A 21166-nucleotide genomic window follows, 5' to 3' on the forward strand; every position below is an offset into this window, starting at 1 on the left:
GACGCCGCTTCTGGACATGGTTAACATAAGGCTTCTTTTTTGCACAGTAAAGTTTGTGCATGTAACTCTGTATTGTAGTGGTTGACAAAGGTTTGCCAAAGTAATCCCTCACCCATGTGGTTATATCAGCTATTGTTGAGTGGTGGTTCTTGATGCAGTGCCGTCTGAGGGATCGAAGATCCTGGGTGTTCAGCTTAAGTTTGCGCCCTTGGCCTTTATGCACTGAAATTCTTCCCCGATTCCTTGAATGGTTTAATGATATTATGCACTGTAGAGGGAGAAATATGCAAATCCCTTCCAATCTTTCTTTGAGGTACATTGTTTTTAAACATTTCAATAATTTTCTCACACATTTGTTGACAAACTGGAGATCCTCTGATCATCTTTGCTCATCAAAGACTCAGCCTTTTTTGAATGCTGCTTTTGTACCAAACCATGATTACAATCACCTGTTGACATCACCAGTTTGGAATCACATCATTATTTAGTTTTTTTACCTCATTACTAGCCCTAAATTGCCCTGTCCCAACTTTTTTGGAACGTGTTGCAGGCCAAGTAAATGTAAGGAACACTGCATTTTTATTTTATTAGCATTTTCCATACTGTCCCAACTTTTTCTGATTTGGGGGTGTAGTTAATGCTTTACTGTCTCACTTTTTTTTTATGTGTTGCAGGCCTGAATTGTAGGAATGGACATATATTCATCCATTCATTCTTTGTCTGTTTTACCACTGCTTTATCTTACTCAGGGTCACGGTGGGTCAGATTCACTGAGCGAACGAAAACACCCTGGACAAATCGCCAGTCCATCGCAGGGCAAACACACTCACTTACATTCACCCACACACTCATACCTAGGGTGTGTGGTGGCAAAATAAAGCAATAAGCCATGAGAGACTGTGCGTTACTACGATTTTATCATGGGGAACGTCTTTCCCCGTGATAAAATCATAGCAGTAATGCACGGTCTCGAGTGGCTTATTGCTTATTGCGGTCAACATAAATTATTATAAAATACAACAATGTTCAATTTATAAATGTTTTTATTTACAAAAACACTTACAAAAAGCATTCTTCCGCGACCCCAGGTAGTTCGTTAACAGTGTTGCTAGGCACATGAGGGCGAACATAACATTCACTTTTTCTTTTCAGTGGCGTATTAATATGGAATGATGTGAGGTGGTCATAGGTGTGCGTTTATCGGGGATTTTACAACGGCTTCGAACGCAGCTCAGCTAATCAGATTTTAGGACCGGAACTATCCGTTTTATAACCTTTAATAAAATAGCCCAGAGACTGGATTGTGAGTAGAAAAGTGTTTTAGTCTTGTCTGCAAGGAAGGATCACACTGACAGAGTCTCACACAGAGGCTCTGTGAATGCAATAACACAGGAAAAAATAACCATCCTTTTATACTCGTTGGTGACCTTGTATGTATTAACACAGGAACTGGTCTAAATCAGCTAGAACTGGGTTTTGGACGTCATACAATGCAAGTGACACACTTCTTATCACATACACCATGTACACATCTAGTAACATTCTACTGTATCACTGTTCTTAAAATATTGGAATATGACTACTGGCAATCATACTCTAAGCATATATACATTTTCCAAGTAGTAATTAATTATGTATTACTACTTCTAGTGTAAATTAACATTCTATCAAATAACCTCGCTTGCATGTGTTTGGACTGTGGAAGGAAACCGGAGCTCCAGGAGGAAACCCACACAGACACGAGGAGACCATGCAAACTTCAAACAGAAACAACCCAGCCCGCTTCACCTGTGAATCGAACCCAGGACCTACTTGCTGTGAGGCGACAATGCTACCCTGGATGTACCATGCCGCTCTGGATGTATATTAACAAATGAAATGAAGTTGACCAGACAAAGCATAAAATATCTTGAGTTCATTGTGTCTGCAATGAAATAAAAGTCAAATTAAATGTAAAATTTTTTATTATTAATATTATTATTCATTATTTTTCATTTTCCATACTGTCCCAACTTTTTTGATTTGGTGTTATACATGGAACAGTTTTTACCTTCTAACATCAGAAAGAAAACCCTATCTGTCTCCATACGCTAAAAGGACATTCTGCCAGATGGTGAGATGTAATCTAAGAACCATTAAATAAATGTCTGCCATGAATTAGAAGCTGCTTGAGCATGGGTGACACTGTCTTCAACCTTAATAGTCCCATGAGCTTAAGTGCATTACCTTCAAGAAAACCTCAAAACACACCCAATACCAAGCTTCAAAAACAGCACTCACCACAAAAAGGGCCTTCGTCAGATTGATCAGCACAGTCATTCCTCCCATCGCAGATCTGATGAGGGTGCAGGCAGATGGATGTGTCATTCGCACAGGGATGCGTCGGAGGACTACACAGAGACGGCGTGCATGACTCCTCGTCTGAGCGATCCTCACAGTCGTTGTCACCATCACAAACCCAGTTCTTACTGATGCACTTTCCTGGAGATGAAACAGCTGGTTAAACTCCCAGGTAAACACACTGATATTTCAATGCAAATGAAATATGAACAACCACAACTGATTTAAATAAACAGGGCAGGCTCAATTGAACTGATTTTAGAATCTTCTTTTATCCTTACAAGCAATGCAAATTTGATGGAACAGAGTATTTTATATTTTAAATTAACAAAAAAAAAAATTACAATTAACAGTAATTTTTATCCATAATTACATGTTTTTATCCTGAATTTTTCCAACAAATTAAAAATAAATATACAGCAATATAATAATAATAATAACAATAATAAAAAACAACAACAATAATAATAATAGAAATAATAATAATAATAATAACAACAAATAATAATAATAAAAATAATAATAATAATAATAATAATAATAATAATAATATAAATAATAATAATAATAACAACAACAACAAAACAACAAATAATAATAATAATAAAATTATTTAATTTTAATTTTAACATAAATTTAATATTTATGTTTGTTTTCAATATTTGACGGTTAGATAAAAGTGAAGAGTACTTTTTAGACTCAGCAGTGATTGATTACTTATCAAATATAAAAGGCATTTTGAGAGTGCAGACTGCATGACTAGGTGACCAATATCAGGGAACACATTAATCTGATGCACAGTTTGCACAACGGCTGTAGATAGTGTGTTGATAAAACTAAATAAAGGAAGATACAGTATGATCAAGCTCATATTTAAAAAAAAATGATTTTGAAACCCTATAGGCAAATTTTTATTGTTTTTCTGGTCAATTCTGTGTGTTTACTTTTAAGAAACCTTCCAAAGAAATGGATGTCTTACTAACAAATAATGTATTTTCACTTGCACACATACAGTTATGATCATTCATAGTATTATGCACAATCTCCCGCAGTAGCCAAGTGACTACATATATTTTTATACACTTTATATAGTATATCTTTTATCATGTTGAGTGTAGGTATTGGGAAGAGCCGGCAGTCACTTGGCTAGTGCGGGAGAAATGGAGCATAACTAGTGTGAATGAAACCTGGGAGAAATGTTTACTGTCTGGATAATAATTTAATGAATAAATGTAACACAACCTAACTGGTACCTAAACTTAATTATTTAGATTGTGTATTAAAATATGAATGATTATACACCGATCATTCATAACATTAAAACCACCTCCTTATTTCTACACTCACTGTCCATTTTATCAGCTCCACTTACCATAAAGAAGCACTTTGAATTTCTACAATTACTGACTGTAGTCCATCTGTTTCTCTGCATGCCTTGTTAGCCCCCTTTCATGCTGTTCTTTATTGGTCAGGAATCTCAAATGACCACTACAGAGCAGGTATTATTTGGGTGGTGAATCATTCTCAGCACTGCAGTGACACTGACATAGTGGGGGTGTGTTAGTGTGTGTTGTGCTGGTATGAGTGGATAAGACACAGCAATGCTGATGGAGTTTTTAAACACCTCACTGTCACTGCTGGACTGAGAATAGTCAACCAAACAAAAACATCCAGCCAACAGTGCCCAGTGGGCAGCGTCCTGTGACCACTGATGAAGGTCTAGAAGATGACCAACTCAAACAGCAGCAATAGATGAGCGATCGTCTCTGACTTTACATCTACACGGTGGACCAACTAGGTAGGAGTGTCTAATAGAGTGGACAGTGAGTGGACACGGTATAAAAAAACTCCAGCAGCACTGCTGTGTCTGATCCACTCATACCAGCACAACACACACTAACACACCACCACCATGTCAGTGTCACTGCAATGCTGATAATCATCCACCATCAAAATAATACCAGCTCTGTAGTGGTCCTGTGGGGGTCCTGACCATTGAATAACATTGTAAAAGCAGGCTAAAAATGTATGTAGAGAAACAGATGGACTACAGTCAGTAATAGTAGAAACACAAAGTGCTTCGATATGGTAAGTAGAGCTGATAACATGGACAGTGTAATGTTTATGTTATGGCTGATCAGTGTAACTGTATGTGTACAAGACATCCACATATATATATGCTTAACTGGAGTGATTATATCCCACAGTTGGCTCAGGGATATTTGGAGATCACCCAGTAGGAGCAGAAACCTGTGGCTGGGGATAGAAAAGTCTGGGCTTACAGTCTGTTGCCACCGCAACCCTCACCAGGAAAACCAGGTGCAAACTGAACAGAACATTTTGTCTTTTGCACTTGTTGATTTGTGCACATCTATTTAAAATAAATTATCATCATGCCCACAAAGTACAAGCACAGTTTATTTGTATGGATATGTAAATGCGGGCTATTTGTTTGTGATCTTGATGAATAAGTTCTGCATGTCTTGACAAAGACCTTTGTCATAATAATTAAGCTTACATGTTTTCCAGCCTATTATAGAGCTTAAACAAAGCTGCAGGAAAATTAATCTTTTCATGTTTCATTGGTCTAGACACAACTTACGGCATAAGAACACCAGGAATCAAAAGATGGAAAGAACAAAACACTAAATGAGTAATGTTCTTTTATTGTGCTTTCCAGTAGTGTTTTTTACTTAGGGCATAAATCATAAACTTTAATCCATCTTACTATGATTAATTTTATTTTAAGAGGTTACAGAAAAAAAAATATGTAAGCCATCTTTTAGTACTATAAATTGGAAAAAAAAATGTAGGCATGTGTGCACAGCAGATACCGTAGGTGCCACATAACACCAGGATCATGTGGAAATGGGTGCAAACCTTGACTCTGGTTACTGTCTGTGAGGAGGTCGAAGCTATCTCTGGGTACTTAGGTTTTTTCTCACCTCACAGGATATAAGTGACCGATTAAATGGGTAAGTGTGACGCCCTGCAATCAATTAGCACCTTGTCTAGTTTGTATTGATGCCTCACGTTCAGTGTTTTCTAGGTGACTGAGTGAAAGATTAATTCAAAACAAAATGCAAAAATTCTACTGTGTTGACTGCATGGCTAAATTAAACAGATATTATTCTGGTTCGCAATTTGCACAACTGGAGAAACTGTTGTAATCTCACGGTTGGACTACTGCAACTCCCTCTTGGCAGGTGCTCCTATGTCCACTATTAAACCCCTGCAGCTCATTCAAAATGCAGCTGCCCGTCTGGTTTTTAACCAACCTAAACACTGCCACATCACCCCACAGCTGTTCTCTTCACTGACTTCCTGTAGCTGCTCGCATTCAGTTTAAAACACTGATGCTCGCCTACAAAGCCAAAAATGGACCAGCCCCAAGCTACCATCGAGGTCTAATCAAACCCCGCTCTGTACCGCGCAACCTCCGAGCCACCAGTCTCGCTCGACTTGATCCTCCGCCCAGGACTAAAGGAAGACAAGCATCCAGGCTCTTCTCTGTTCTAGCACCCAAGTGGTGGAACGAACTTCCTCTGTCTATCCGAACTTCTGAGTCTCTTGCTGTCTTTAAAAAAACGATTAAAAACCCACCTTTTTACTAAGCACTTAAGCTGACTTGTACTTATTTACTAACAGTTGTTTTCCATTTCCAAAAAAAAAAAAAAAAAAACTTTGGTTCCAACAGGTTTCAGCAGATGTGTTCTTCGACTGTTGTTTACTTAAACTAGAGAAATGAAATGTTTACTATGGAAGCACTTCTGTAAGTCGCTCTGGATAAGAGCGTCTGCTAAATGCAGAAAATTAAAATGTAAATGTAAACTGTGCGGAAAACAAGCATGAGAAGAAAAAAGAAGATCCAGTTTCAGGTTCGTGTTTGAGAAGTGGACATCTATTTAGCCTTTTTTGAACAATTTTGTTTAACGAAAAGTTAACAGTTCTATTTTAAAACAGTTTTTATTTCTATTTCATTTTTCTGTATTTTTTGCATAATTTATTTAACAATTACACCAAGTGTGCACCTGTATTGTATGTAAAATATCTAAAATTGAGGTGTATATTACAAACAATTCACATATGCAAAATAGTAGGGCTATCACATCCCTACTAGCTGACACATTTATTAATACAAAGCTCAATCTGCAAAAGTAGCATTATTACCATATTAATAGAAATAGAAAGATTATTAATATTAATAGAATAAAAAAGATTAGTCTTATTAGTCTTTCCTGCATGTATAAAAGCTTCAATTAGTCAACCATTTTATCATTTCTCATTTCAGTTGGAATTAACAGATATGTACAAAGAATTAAATACATTTATTTATTTATTTATTTATTTATTCATTTATTTATTTATTTATTTATTTTATTTTATTTTCATTAACCACTTTAGGGTAAACCAGGAAACAGTAGGCACAGAACAGGAATACCCTGAACAGGGCATCAATCCATCACATGGCTTTGGCCTTCACCCCCTTCATATAGACATAGCGAATCATGTCTTTGTAAACTCACAGTCAACCAATAGCACCACTGAGATTCATATATGGTGGGCTAGCATGATTAAGCTAAAACAAATATATGATATATTATAATCACTACATGAATTTAACTTTAACTTTATTCCTTTATTGATCCCCATAGGGGAAATTCAAGTGTTACAGCAGCTCCAGCACAAAGTAAATACAGTTAGACAAAATAAGAGAGTAGAATACAATAAAGAGTAGAATAAAATAAAATAAAAATAATACGATGAAAGGTTAATTTATTTGTTTTAATTCTGTCACATAAGCTTGTGTGGCTTAATGCTTTGAGCCATTTTGCTACTGTAAAAGTAGTGCCTGAGTTTTGTGGGTTCAAATCCAGGGCTGGGCTCATAATACAGCAGTCACACGGCATCACATAAACCTCGTCACTGGATGGGACACATATCCTTAGCGTTGGTCCCAAGCCTAGATAAATAAAGGGGTTTTGTATGATGATTTTAAATGATCCACTGTTTCTAACCCTAACGGAATCTTTAATACATTTGTGATTCTGTCAAGTGACGCTTCTTATTGATTGATTAAGAAAACTATGAGAAAATAGAAGTATTAAAACAATTACCCACAATTAAAAATAATCAAGTAAAAAAAAATTTAGTTTGATACTGTTAAGTACTAATTATTTATAATAATAACAATAATAATAATAACATCAAGAATAATAATTGTTATTAATATTATTATTATGATTGATGATGACGATGATGATGATGATTATTATTATTATTGTTGTTTTGTTGTTGTTGTTATTATTGTTATTATTATTAATAAATATTAATAATTATTTTTGGTACAGTGGGACCTTCTAACTCAACCCTAAACTCAAAATCTTTTAAACTCAATGCCCTTCGACAAGAAATTTGTACCCTTAAACTCAACATTTACCTTAAACTCAACATGTTCATCTGTTTTTTTTTTTAATATATTTATTTAATTTCAAATTAACAATGAACAGCCACTTTGTTCAGCGCTTGGCTTGAGCAACGCAGTAAAACATCATCAAAGTGTGCATATGAGACGAATCTGCATTTGTGTGGAATAATTGTCAAATTTACTTGTGAAAGCGTCCACATTGATCAGTATTTAGCTTGATTTTCCTCCTGTTTCACTTTTAAACTTGTGATATACCTGTAGCTCGGGGTTCTGACAAATTGTAAGAATCAGCTTTTCTGAAAGAGTCTAAAACACAATGTGAAAAAAGCTTGATGTGACAATCTATTAAAAGAACGACATAGGAACACTAAACCTCTCTTAATTATTACTGCTCATAAGTTCTCTCCACTAATGAAATTCCTCACTCGTTTTGGTACAAAAAGTCACGTTAAGCTTTGTGAACCACCACACTCCATAGGAAATAACGGCACAGCCAGCGTGAAAGCGGTTTTGTCACTTCTCATGTGAATGCGCCTTTACTGAACGGAATATTGTATTCCAAGTTCGAGCATCTCCACGATTAAGAGGCATAAGAAAACAATAAAGAAGTAAAGGTAAAGTGCAGGTTTTATTGCATTTTATATTTATTTTTAACTTTTTTAATTGTATTTTAGTGTTTTTTTATATTATATTTGTGTTATTTTCAGTGTATAAGTGTCAAAACAAACCCATTATTTTACATTAGCCTAAACTATATGCAGTTCTATGGAACCATGGAACACATTAACAGGTTTCTTATACATCCTTATAGGAAAAAAATACCTTGAAACTTAACGCCACTCCCAGAACCAATTGATGTTGAGTTTTGAGGTACCACTGTATTGTTTTTCTGGGTTTACCCTTATTAGCTATCCTTTGTTGCTGATTTTAGTAATAGAAAACAATTTTCTTACATACAATCCTAATTTACTCATTGATTTTACATGTTTTTATCTTTGCTTATGTTGTTAGCTCTGAATTGTTTATAGTAGTCAGTAGTAAGATGCTAGCCCTAGTTGCATGTCTATTTAACTAAACCTATTTGTACTTTTATTTGAATATTTAGTAAATTGGGCACAAGCTTAGTTTTATAGTCATGTCTTGGCAAGGATCTTAGTGTTTTAAAGCTATAGTCTTTTAAATTTTACAGCACTCAAACAATGCAGTGGCAAAAAATAATCTGTTCTATGTTCCAGTAAACTAGACACAGCATAGGGTGAATGAATGGTTGGCACCAAGGGATAAGGAACAGAACACTACAGGAAAAGAACAAAACAATTCTAGAGGCATTCATTGCAATAAAATGTACTATTAAACATTTTCACTGTGACTAATTTTATTTAAAGATGTAATAGAGCAGAATGTTTTGCTAAGCTTGGAATTTTTAGTGCTACAACTTCAAAATGAATTTCTTAATGCTACACTTTGGACTAAAAGTTCTTTTTAATTAGTACTCATTAATTTCATTTTACCTCTCAAATGTGCAAAATACTAGGCAGTTTAATTTAGCAGTGCAATGTTCTGTAATTTACTAAGTGTACAAATTAAATAAATGTAGGGTTAAGGCAGTCTTTATTAGGAATAGGCTGGAGTTACTGTGTGGAGAACCAAAGTTAGTTAAGATATTGACGTCTCTTAAAATTATTATTAGGCAATTATCCAGCATTTATCTATAATAATTATGCCCTGTTCTACTCTCACTGGCTGCATTTCCTTTTAACAAACTCTTGGCAAGATTATTTCTGTTAATGATCACTCCTTTTTCTTTTTTTTCTTTTACGTGTGTCTGTTATGGCTGTTACAGTATGTCTGTTATGGCATTTAAACAAAGCTAATGCAAATTAAATCTGTTTATGTCTCAGTAATCTAGACACAACACTGGGTATAAAGATGGTGTGTGTGTGTGTGTGTGTGTGTGTGTGTGCATGTAAATGTGCGGTCCTTTGTAGAGCTGCGCCGAGTAATCTTTACTGAATCTTTTTAGCAGTATATAAAACATTAACTAACCCGAGTGCTTGCAGGTGAATTTGGCTTCAGGGTCACATGTCCTTTTGATGCCCTCACAATTCCTCTCGTCACTGCTGTCCTCGCAGTCCTTGTCCCCGTCACAGCGCCAGCGCTCAGGAATACAGGTGCCATCAGTACGGCAGTGAAACTCCTCACTGCTGCATTCCACAGGGGGTAATACTGCAGGAAATATGGATTATAGCAGTTATACTGATAAGCATTTATACTATTTTACTGAAATACACTGAAATACACTAAAAACCACAGTCACAACCACTGGGCTACTGGACATAAGGAACACATTTTCGGGTGTTATAGTCTCCTATCACCCCTAGGTGGGAGCATCTCGTTGCAGTAAAAAGCTCAGAATATCCACTGATTTTCCATCACTGGTAGGTTGTATTGTTATGCACTTTGTGTTTTTTGTTATGCTCATCATATAATTTTATTTTCATCTTATATGAAACTGGTCCGTGGTGCAAAAAAGGTTGGGGACTGCTGCTATAAGTAACCAAACCTATTAAACAAATGAATAATAAATTATCACTTGTTAAAAAGCTTTTAACCTGTAGAATACTACACAATTTGTGGCTCAAGCTTTACAAGTAAATGCCACTATTTTCCATTTGTAATTCTAGTGATTTGTATATCCTGTAGATGGGAAAATTACTTTAAAACGCAAGACCACTCTATACTTAAACAGAAGGCACCACAAGACAGTTAAAAATCGATTCGTAATGTGTAACTATTCGATGTGTAACAATTCAAATTGGTTTACATGTATAATGAATCGATATTCACTTTAAACAGCAGAGGGCACTGGAGCTATTCACCTCGCCTGGTTGACGTCACTACAGGGTTGCCAGGTTTGGAATTTCCCAGCCTAATTTATTTATGTGAGCATACTTTATTTGTATTATTTATTATTATTGTATTTTTTTAAATGTGGGATTTATTTCATTTTTTGTTTTTTTTTACACAAAAAGGGAAATGTGCAGCATTGTAATAAAAGTAAAAGGGCATTCATTATTTAAATAAATAAAAGATAAGCAAAAATACACCATTTTATTTTATTTTTTTAAAGAAAAATCATAAAAGGAAAGTTTGTCATAATTTGTTTTCCATTTAATTTTGTTTTAAAAAATCGGGAAAAAATCGTATAGTGAACCTAGTATCGTGAATCGCATTGCATCGTGGGTAGAGTGTATTGTTACATCCCTATTAAACAGTGTTGGTCCTGGACCTATCATATACAAGAACAAACCACCTCTTGGTGGTTCTTGCCTTTGTCCCATCTGGGAACTTTGTTTATGAGCACTCTGTAAGCAGCCGTTCAACCCAGGCATCTAGCCATAACAATTTGACCCTTTATCAAAGTCTCTCAGGTGTTTATGCTGATCTTGTCTGCTGCATTCAACATGTGGACTACAAGTAACCACCATCATCCCAACATTTAATATATACCTGTCTGTCACATGAAACGTCATATATACATATACAGATGTACAGTGCAACGAAATTCTTTCTTGGCATATTTCAGCTTGTTTGGAAGCTAGGGTCAGAGCGCGGGGTCAGCCATTGTACAGTGCCCCTAGAGCAGAGAGGGGTTAGGGGCCTTGCTCAAGAGCACAACAGTGGCTGCATGGCAGAGCTGTGATTGGAACATTCAACCTTTCAGTTGATAGCCCAAGGCCCTACTAACTCGGCTACCACTGTCCCCTAAATAAATGAATGAATGAATCAATGAATGAAAGTTATTTGTTGTAATTAAGTAACATGGTTTTATCCCAGTTTATTAGAATTTTTCTAACATGACCTAAAGGTAAAAATTGCCTGTAAAGGTCAGATCCTTTGATTTGCCAACCCATTAAATAGTAACAATAAATAAAAATGAACATACACCAGCCAGGCATAACATTATGACCCCTGACAGGTGAAGTGAATAACACTGATTATCTCTTCATCACGGCTCCTGTTAGTGGGTGGGATATATTAGGCAGCAAGTGAACATTTTATCCTCAAAGTTGATGTGTTAGATGCAGGAAAAATTGGCAATTGCGCGAGTTTGACAAGAGACAAATTGTGATGGCTAGACGACTGGGTCAGAGCATCTCCAAAACTGCAGCTCTTGTGAGGTGTTCCCGGTCTGCAGTGGTCAGTATCTATTGAAAAGTGGTCCAAGGAAGGAACAGTGATAAACCAACGACAGGATCATGGGCGGCCAGGGCTCATTGATGCGTATGGTCCGATCCAACAGACGAGCTACTGTAGCTCAGACTGCCGAAGAAGTTAATGCTGGATCTGATAGAAAGGTGTCAGAATACACAGTGCCTCACGGTTTGTTGCATATGGGGCAGCAAAAGGGGGACCAACACAATATTAGGAAGGTGGTCATAATGTTATGCATGATCGGTGTAAGTATCATGTTATTGCTGTTATCCAAAGCATGAATATACATTACACAGCATTTAAGTATTTACATTTTCAGCATTTAGCAGATGCTTTTATCCAAAGTGACGTGAGGGTTAAGGGCCTTGCTCAAGGGCCCAACATTGGCAACCTGGCAGTGGTGGGGCTTGAACCAGCGAATGTTTCATTACTAGTCCTGTACCTTAACCCTTAGGCTACAACTGCCCTATAGTGCTATATAAAGTATAATTCCGTATTTACCGCATGTTGTCCATTAACAATTAAGTCTTTGCACAAACAATTAAGAGATGCTAAATGCGGCTTAATACAGCTAAAACAAACCCTTAACACCAGTTTACACAGTTGTCTCTTTGAAGACAAGTGCTAAACTAAAGTGCAGCGTGGTGTCAGGCTTATTTGCTTAAAGCCTGATCGTGCATGTTAGCATTGTCTCCAGCAATTCACACCTTCAGAGTGAGGGCTGCCCACTGATCTGAGATCTTCATTGAGTAACGGTAAGATGGGCATTCCTCTGGAGACAGACGAGGGCTGAAGGTCTCTGCCTGGATCTCGTCTGATGAATGGTTTCCTCATTTCTGTGACAAGCTAGTGAGCTGAAAGCTGTGCACTGCCCCATCTTAGCTTTCAGAGGTAATTACTATAGATTAAAGGATTCAAATATGCAGGGTCATTTTCTAGTGAGAATAGATACGATCAGATCTGCCAAGTAGTGGGGGGAGAAAGTTTCAAACTTATGTTCAGCAAATTAGGGACATCGCACTAAGCCAATTATGAGCAGCTGACTTGATGGTTATCTTGCTTGCTCTTTATGTTAATTTGCTAATCAGCTGTGTTACCCAGTCTCTGTGGTTTTGTAACGTCTCATATTCCTAACATCTGTGTAGAACCACTATCTACACCATACATAACAAATTATGCAGACAACTAATCACGATATAAGCACGATATAGCCAAATCAGCCCTGACCCATCAAGGCATGGACTCTACTAGACCCCTGAAGATGTGCTGTAGTATCTGGCACCAAGATGTTAGCAGCAGTTCCTTTAACTCCTGTAAGTTGTGAGGTGGGGCCTCCATGGATCGGACTTGTTTGCCCAGCACATCCCAAAGATGCTCGATTGGATTGACATCTGGGGAATTTGGAGGCCAAGTCAACACCTCAAACTCATTGTTGTGCTCCTCAAACCATTCCTGAACCATTTTTGCTTTGTGGCAGGGCGCATTATCCTGCTGAAAGAGGCCACAGCCATCAGGGAATACTGTTTCCATGAAAGGGTGTACATTATCTGCACCAATGCTTAGGTAGGTGGTACATGTCAAAGTAACATCCACATAGATGGCAGGACCCAATGTTTCTCAGCAGAACATTGCCCAAAGCATCACACTGCCTCCACCGGCTTGCCTTCGTCCCATAGTGCATCCTGGTGCCATGTGTTCCCCAGGTAAGCGACACATGCACATCCGGCCATCCACGTGATGTAGAAGAAAACGTAATTCATCAGACCAGGCCACCTTCTTCCATTGCTCCATTGCCCAGTTCCGATGCTCAGGTGTCCATTGTTGGTGCTTTCGGCGGTGGACAGGGGTCAGCATGGGCACCCTGACTGGTCCGCAGCTATGCAGCACTATACGCAACAAACTGTGATGCACTGTGTATTCTGACACCTTTCTATCAGAACCAGCATTAACCTCTTCAGCAATTTGAGCTACAGTAGCTCGTCTGTTGGATCAGACCAGCCTTCGCTTCCCATATGCATCAATGCGCCGTGGCCGCCCATGATCCTGTCGCCGGTTTACCCGTTCCTTCCTTGGATCACTTTTGATAGATACTGACCACTGCAGACCAGAAACACCCCACAAGAGCTCTAACCCAGTCATCTAGCCATTACAATTTAACCCTTGTCAAACTCATTTTTCCTGCTTCCAACACATCAACTTTGAGGATAAATTGTTCACTTGCTGCCTAATATATCCCACCAACTAACAGAAGCCGTGATGATGAGATAATCAGTGTTATTCACTTTACCTGTCAGGGGTCATAATGTTATGCCTGGTCGGTGTATATACATATGCTACAATTAAGACCACACACATGTAAAAAAATTTTTCATTCTCAGTCACTTGCAATGAGTCATATGCTGTATGCTGCCATGGAGACTAGTCTCTTACCAGCAGAACTGCCTGCACAGGTCACATTCTCATCGCTGAAGTCACCGCAATCATTGTCTCCGTCACAGGCCCAGTGTTCAGGAATACACCTACCCTGGGAGCACTGGAACTGACCACTGGAGCAGGCATGGAAACACAATGCCTCATCGCTGCCGTCTCCACAGTCGTCATCTACAAACACAAAAGACACATAGGGACGAGAAAAGGACAGAGACTGATTGTAATATATTGCTAAGGAGTTCGAGGTCTCTCCTTCATTTTAGTGATATTGCTTCTATATTTTTATCTGACCTCAGGCTAACCTCAGGTTGGGAAAAGACAAAGTAACAGAAGTAGAAGTGACAGAAAAAGGAGCTGCTAAGGGCTTTAAAAAAGCAGAGTAGCATTGAAGAAAATAGACCATCAGTGATTTACATTACTTACATTACTCACTAGAATTACTGAGACTGGTTCACCCTTGTCTGTCTTGGCATTGCAGTTTTGCTCTTTTAGAACCGCTGTTTTAACGCTTTACTTTTGTCGTTTCGATCTCGCCAGCGAACACATTGCTAGGACAACCGTACCTGCCAAGCTCTAGAATGAGCTGCTGCTTCCCTTGGATCCTCGCTGCTTGCCCTGTCCCCGTTTCCAAATTTTTTGTGGCGGCTTTCCATTGACGGCGGTGCGAAATAATGCCAGACTGGATTAAACTGTGGGTGAATCCAGTGTCAATGAGTGTCGTCGATGGCATGTCATTAGCTGTGTATTGTTTCCAGGTGGCCAATTCATAGCGCAGAGGATTTTCCAGGCAGACATCCTCCTCTTTGCGCCCACCACTTGGTGCTTTGTTTTTTGTACACTGAACGTCCTGGTCTGTTGGCAGCAGTGGCAGAGCTTTGTTGCCATCGATCTCACCACTTCCATTTCGCTGCCATCATTCCTTCTTCTTCTCTGAAGATGAAACCAACACTTTCGCCCAATGCTGCTTCAAACTTTCTTTCATTTACTTAACTGCTGATAGAAAGCCTGGATATAAAATAGTTGATTACAGTACTTATAAGGTACTAATAATAATTCTGTCATCACCACATCCATCACAGTGTGGGGCAAATATGACAAAAAGAGACTGCAGCGCATCATCAGGTCTGCAGAGAGGACCATTGGTGTAAAGCCACTCACAGTGCTGGACCTGCATGCCTCCAAAACCAGGAAGCACACAGGGAAAATCATCACTGACCCGTCTCACCCTGGCCATAACCTGTTTCGGCGCCTTCCATCAGGCCGACGCTTCAGCCACATAAAGACCAGAACAACCAGGCTACAAAGAAGCTTTTTTTCCACACTCCATTGTGCTCAATTGAACATTACAGAACTGTTAATCTTTGGGACAGTTGCTCATTTACAAATGACCTATTTAACTTATATAATGACTCGCAACCCTGCTTACACTGGTCTTTCACATTCATTTTATTTCTTATTTATATGTAGTATATATCTATAGTTTTTATACTGCACATAACTCTGCACCTTTAACCCATAATGTGAATTACACATGCTAATTGTTTACAGGTATGAATGTGTGTGTGTGTGTGTGTGAGTGTGTGTGTGTGTGTGTGTGTGTGTGTGTGTGTGTGTGTGTGTGTGTGTGTGTGTGTGTTTAAGATCTGTATAACCAAAGTCAAATTCCTTGTATATGTGAGCATATTTGGCCAATAAAGTCTGATTCTGATAAAATACTTAACTTGATTTATTCATGATTAGTTCATAATGAAGTAAACACTGTTTATAATTGGTTAATTATACATTTATAAGACTGGATGACACTATATTCCAAAAATGTTAAGACAGTAGCTAAAGTTAAAGAGTAAATTTAATTTAATTTAAAATAGTTATGTAACTTTTACCTTATCAACTTTTTGGAGCTTAGTAAATACACACTAATTTGAAATATGATGACAGCGACACATTAAAAAATTTGGAACGGGGTAATGTAAGACTGGCACACTTAATTACATTATTAAATTCAATGAATAATTTAACCCTTGTGTGGTGTTTGGGTCTGTGGGACCTGTTTTCAATGTTTACCAAAAGAAAAATGATGCTATTTATTATTATTTTAACCTCAGATTCCTTGCCTTTGGCTCATTTTGTGTGAAGAACATACAAAATATGTATGCCACACCCCCCCCCCCCCAACACACACACACACACACACACACACACACATTTATATTACACATGTGGTGTTCGACCCGCAGGTATAAAAGTGTGTCCCTTTACTCTGTCCAACTACAACATGTCCTGCTGTGTGTGTGTGTGTGTGTGTGTGTGTGTGTTTAAGATCTGTATAACCAAAGTCAAATTCCTTGTATATGTGAGCATATTTGGCCAATAAAGTCTGGTTCTGATAAAATACTTAACTTGATTTATTCATGATTAGTTCATAATGAAGTAAACACTGTTTATAATTGGTTAATTATACATTTATAAGACTGGATGACACTATATTCCAAAAATGTTAAGACAGTAGCTAAAGTTAAAGAGTAAATTTAATTTAATTTAATTTAATTTAAAATTTTAGAGTAAATAGTTATGTAACTTTTACCTTATCAACTTTTTGGAGCTTAGTAAATACACACTAATTTGAAATATGATGACAGCGACACATTAAAAAATTTGGAACGGGGTAATGTAAGACTGGCACACTTAATTACATTATTAAATTCAATGAATAATTTAACCCTTGTGTGGTGTTTGGGTCTGTGGGACCTGTTTTCAATGTTTACCAAAAGAAAAATGATGCTATTTATTATTATTTTAACCTCAGATTCCTTGCCTTTGGCTCATTTTGTGTGAAGAACATACAAAATATGTATGCCCCCCCCCCCCCCCCCCCCCCAACACACACACACACACACACACATTTATATTACACATGTGGTGTTCGACCCGCAGGTATAAAAGTGTGTCCCTTTACTCAGACAGAAAGAAACAGACAGACACAGAGAGACAGAAAAAACAGACACAGAGAGATAGGCAGAGAGATAGATTAAAAAAACAGACAGACAGGCAGAGACAGACAGAAAAAAAATATTCAGTCAGAGAGAGAGAGAGCCAGACATACAGACAGAGAGACAGTAAAGCTGACCCTCATGTGTTGTATAGGCGAGCGTGAACAGAATGTGTTCAATGGGACTGATGTGTAGACTGATATAGATACTGTATCTGTTCAGGCTGGTGTTTCTTACACTGACAAACGTTTTACATTTCTTAAGGTCGTTTCATTTTGATTTGTTCGAAGTAAACATGTTTTTCCAGCCATATTTTGATAGTGATTTTTCCTTTTGTATATTTTATCACAACAAACAGATAGTGCTGTTATTTATAAATATGATCCAGCATAGGTAAATAGTAAATGTTAACCAAATATGCTGTCTTTATTGCTTGTAAACATCTGATATTTTGTATGTTAAGTAAGTTATGGCTGTATTGATTAAAAACACAATAATGCGGTGGGTCCACCAGACCCGCAAACATTGGCTGAGTAACAAAACTATGAACACCACACAAGGGTTAAATTAAAAACACCTTATTTGGAACTTTCAAAACAGCTATTTATTTCCTATTCATTTATTTATTATTGAGATCTGTACTTTAATAGTAATAATAGTCTGTTTTTATTGACATTTTTTCCACTGACCCAATTTGTTTTGGAATTTAAACAGCATTTTTGGAATTTGAACTAAAAGATGAAAAATTTAAACAGAAATATAAAATTGACAGTCATCCCCTAACCACTGACTCACCTGAATCACAGTGCCACTTGATGCTGATGCACCTTCCGTTGGAACAGCTGAACTGGGTAAGCGGCTCACACGTGGGAAAGGCTGTGAGCAGAAAAGGAAGCCATGAGTAACATGCATTTAAAAGACTCCAACGCTCCAAACCCAACCCAATATATCACTGTCTCTTTGATGCAACGAAGCATAAAGCCCATTTTTCATTTCGCATTTAAGCTTTGAAATATTGCAAAAAAGGTTTGGTGTGGCATTGATTGCTCTGTCATGCTAATAAATTACATTTGGAGGGTTTCGTCCCATCTGGTGGTCTTTGAAAATATGTAGAGATAGACTTTTGCTATCTGCATTTAGAAGAAAATAAGGGAAAATAATGAAAAAAATAAAAAAAAAAAAAGAAGAGGAGGGAAAATTCCACAGCTATTTTTTACAGGAGGATCAGTGCAACCTGAAGGTCATGAAAAATGTCAAGATGAATTATTGGTGTTTTCTCTTTGAGGTTAATGAAAAAGAAGTTGTGAACGAGTGGAAAAACGAAGCCCGTCGAGTCTGTGGGAAAAGTGCTGAAGGCAATATTATAGCAGCAGACAGCTATCTTGGAACATCAGTGTATAAATGTTTAGATGCCTTAAGCTACAGATAAAACTACATTTTTTTACCACTGTGTACTTGCTTGTTTAACCCAGTTGGGTATTACATGTAACAAATCAGAGAAATAAAATAATAGAAGCCAAAAAAAAGGGTATTGAATCAAAAAATCTTACAAGTAATTTACATTTTGTGCAGATGGGTAAATACTAAGGCTAATGAAAAAGATAAAAATCTGAAACAGTATGAAAATGATGCACTGTAAATTTGACTTTACACTGACACTAAAGATAATTCAGCTTTCTTATGGGTGTTGTGCACACTGTCATAGCTTTTCCCTAAATGCATCAGAATTTTGAGACCTTGTATTACAGAAAAGCACATATCCTGAATTGTCTGTGATAAGACTATTTATTTATTATTGTTTTACACGCTTTGGTTACATTCATGACAGAACAGGTAATTACTGGTTACACAAGATTCATCAGTTCAAGTCTTTAATGTCAAACACAGTCATGGACAATTTTGTGCCTCCAATTCACCTCACTTGCATGTTCTTGGACTGTGGGAGGAAACCGGAGCTCCTGGAGGAAACCCACACAGACACGAGGAGAACGTGCAAACCTTCTTGCTGTGAGGTGACAGTGCTACCCACAGAGCCACCGTGCCGCCCTGTCTGTGATAAGGAGCCGGAGTGTACACAAAGTACAGTGTTGTGACCTGGTTATAGAGGTGCTTATTAATTATTGATTACTGGACGGACAGAGGGGCGGCACGGTGGCTCGGTGGGTAGCACTGTCGCTTCACAGCAAGAAGGTCCTGGGTTCAATCCCCAGGCAAGGCAGTTTGCATGTTCTACCTGTGTCTGCGTGGGTTTCCTCCAGGAGCTCCGGTTTCCTGCCACAGTCCAAAAACAAGTAGTCAGGTTAATTGGAGATACTGAATTGCCCTATAGGTGAATGGGTGTGTGTATGTGTGTGTATGTGTCTGCCCTGCGATGGACTGGCGCCCTGTCCACGGTGTTACTGTGTGCCTTGCGCCCATTGAAAAGCTGTGATAGGCTAGCACAGTCCAATGGTGTTCTTTAATTTAACTAGTTTTCTTTCATTTTCTTCGGGATCAAGCCATCCACCCATCCAACTATGTATGTATGCATCCATCCATCCATCTATCTATGCATGTATCCACCCATTTATCCATCCATCTATATATGTATCCATCCATCCATCCATCCATGTATGCATCCATTCATCCATCTATGTATGCATCCATCCATCCATCCATCTATGCATGTATCCATCCATGTATCCATCCATCCATCCATCCATCCATCCATCCATCTATGCATGTATCCATCCATGTATCCATCCATCCATCCATCCATCTATGTATGTATCCATCCATCCATCCATCCATCTCTGTATGCATCCTTTCATCCATCTATGTATCCATTCATCCATCCATCCATGTATGTATCCATCCATCCATCCATGTATGTATCCATCCATCCATCCATCCATCTATGTATCCATCAATCCATCCACCCATGTATCCATCACTCTATCCATCCATTCATCCATCCATCTATGTATGTATCCATCCATCCATCCATCCATCCATCCAACCATTCATTCATCCATCCATCCATCTATGTATCCATTCATTCATCCATCTATGTATCCATCCATCCATCCATCCATCCATCTATCTATGTATGTATCCATCCATCTATCTATTATACTACCTGCTTCAGGAAAGTGAAATTTACCAAAGGAAAAAAAAAAAATGGATTTGGATCATTAATTTAATTTAGAATAATGCTTGCATTAAAAGAGATTTAAAGGACAGAAAGCTCTCGTAATATATTTGAATACGTAGACTGTAACACCGAGCAATTTGACTTTACAGACTACGTCTTGCTAAAGCAAAAACCCAGCACCATTTTAAGGTCTGAGCTACACTGTATAGCTCTGAAGTCAGCTGCAGTGCATTAGCGCTAATAAGCCCTGCGATGAGTATTCAGCTTGGGACTACATTGAGTTTTGCAGGAAAGCTCCTTGCTGTATGCTAGGATCAGATTCAGTGTCCTTTTTTTATACATAGGCTTACACGCCCTTTCCACATCCTGATTCTGTCCAGAGTTTGAGTTGTCTCACTCTGTTGCCCTCACCACCCTATTACAGAAAGACTCAGCCAGCAATGGACCCAGCATCATGAACAGCAGTTGCAGCAGATATTGATCCAGCTGCAGACCCTGGTGGAAACCCCACGATGCAGCGCCCCCCTCCCACAATTTCTAGTAATTTGGTACTTACCAAGCAGTGCTTACTGACTGGTTTTCTCTTACAGTTCATCACCAGCCCTCGAGATTTCCAGCAGAGCGGTTTTA

At 38.0% G+C, this 21166-nt stretch overlaps 1 protein-coding gene across 1 annotated transcript in view; it reads right to left on the reverse strand.

The window, feature by feature from the left end:
- Positions 1-21166, reverse strand: part of lrp1bb (low density lipoprotein receptor-related protein 1Bb) — a 488452-nt gene that overhangs the window by 287171 nt on the left and 180115 nt on the right. Inside the window, exons 19-22 of the mRNA XM_063005338.1 lie at positions 18199-18279; positions 14414-14584; positions 9815-9994; positions 2281-2481 (exon numbers count right to left, since the gene is read on the reverse strand). Coding sequence (XP_062861408.1) covers positions 2281-2481; positions 9815-9994; positions 14414-14584; positions 18199-18279 — 633 coding nt within the window. The remainder of the gene's footprint in view (positions 1-2280; positions 2482-9814; positions 9995-14413; positions 14585-18198; positions 18280-21166) is intronic.

The sequence above is a fragment of the Trichomycterus rosablanca genome, chromosome 12 (genome assembly GCF_030014385.1).
Source record: "Trichomycterus rosablanca isolate fTriRos1 chromosome 12, fTriRos1.hap1, whole genome shotgun sequence".
In the NCBI taxonomy this organism is placed as follows: Eukaryota; Metazoa; Chordata; class Actinopteri; order Siluriformes; family Trichomycteridae; genus Trichomycterus; species Trichomycterus rosablanca.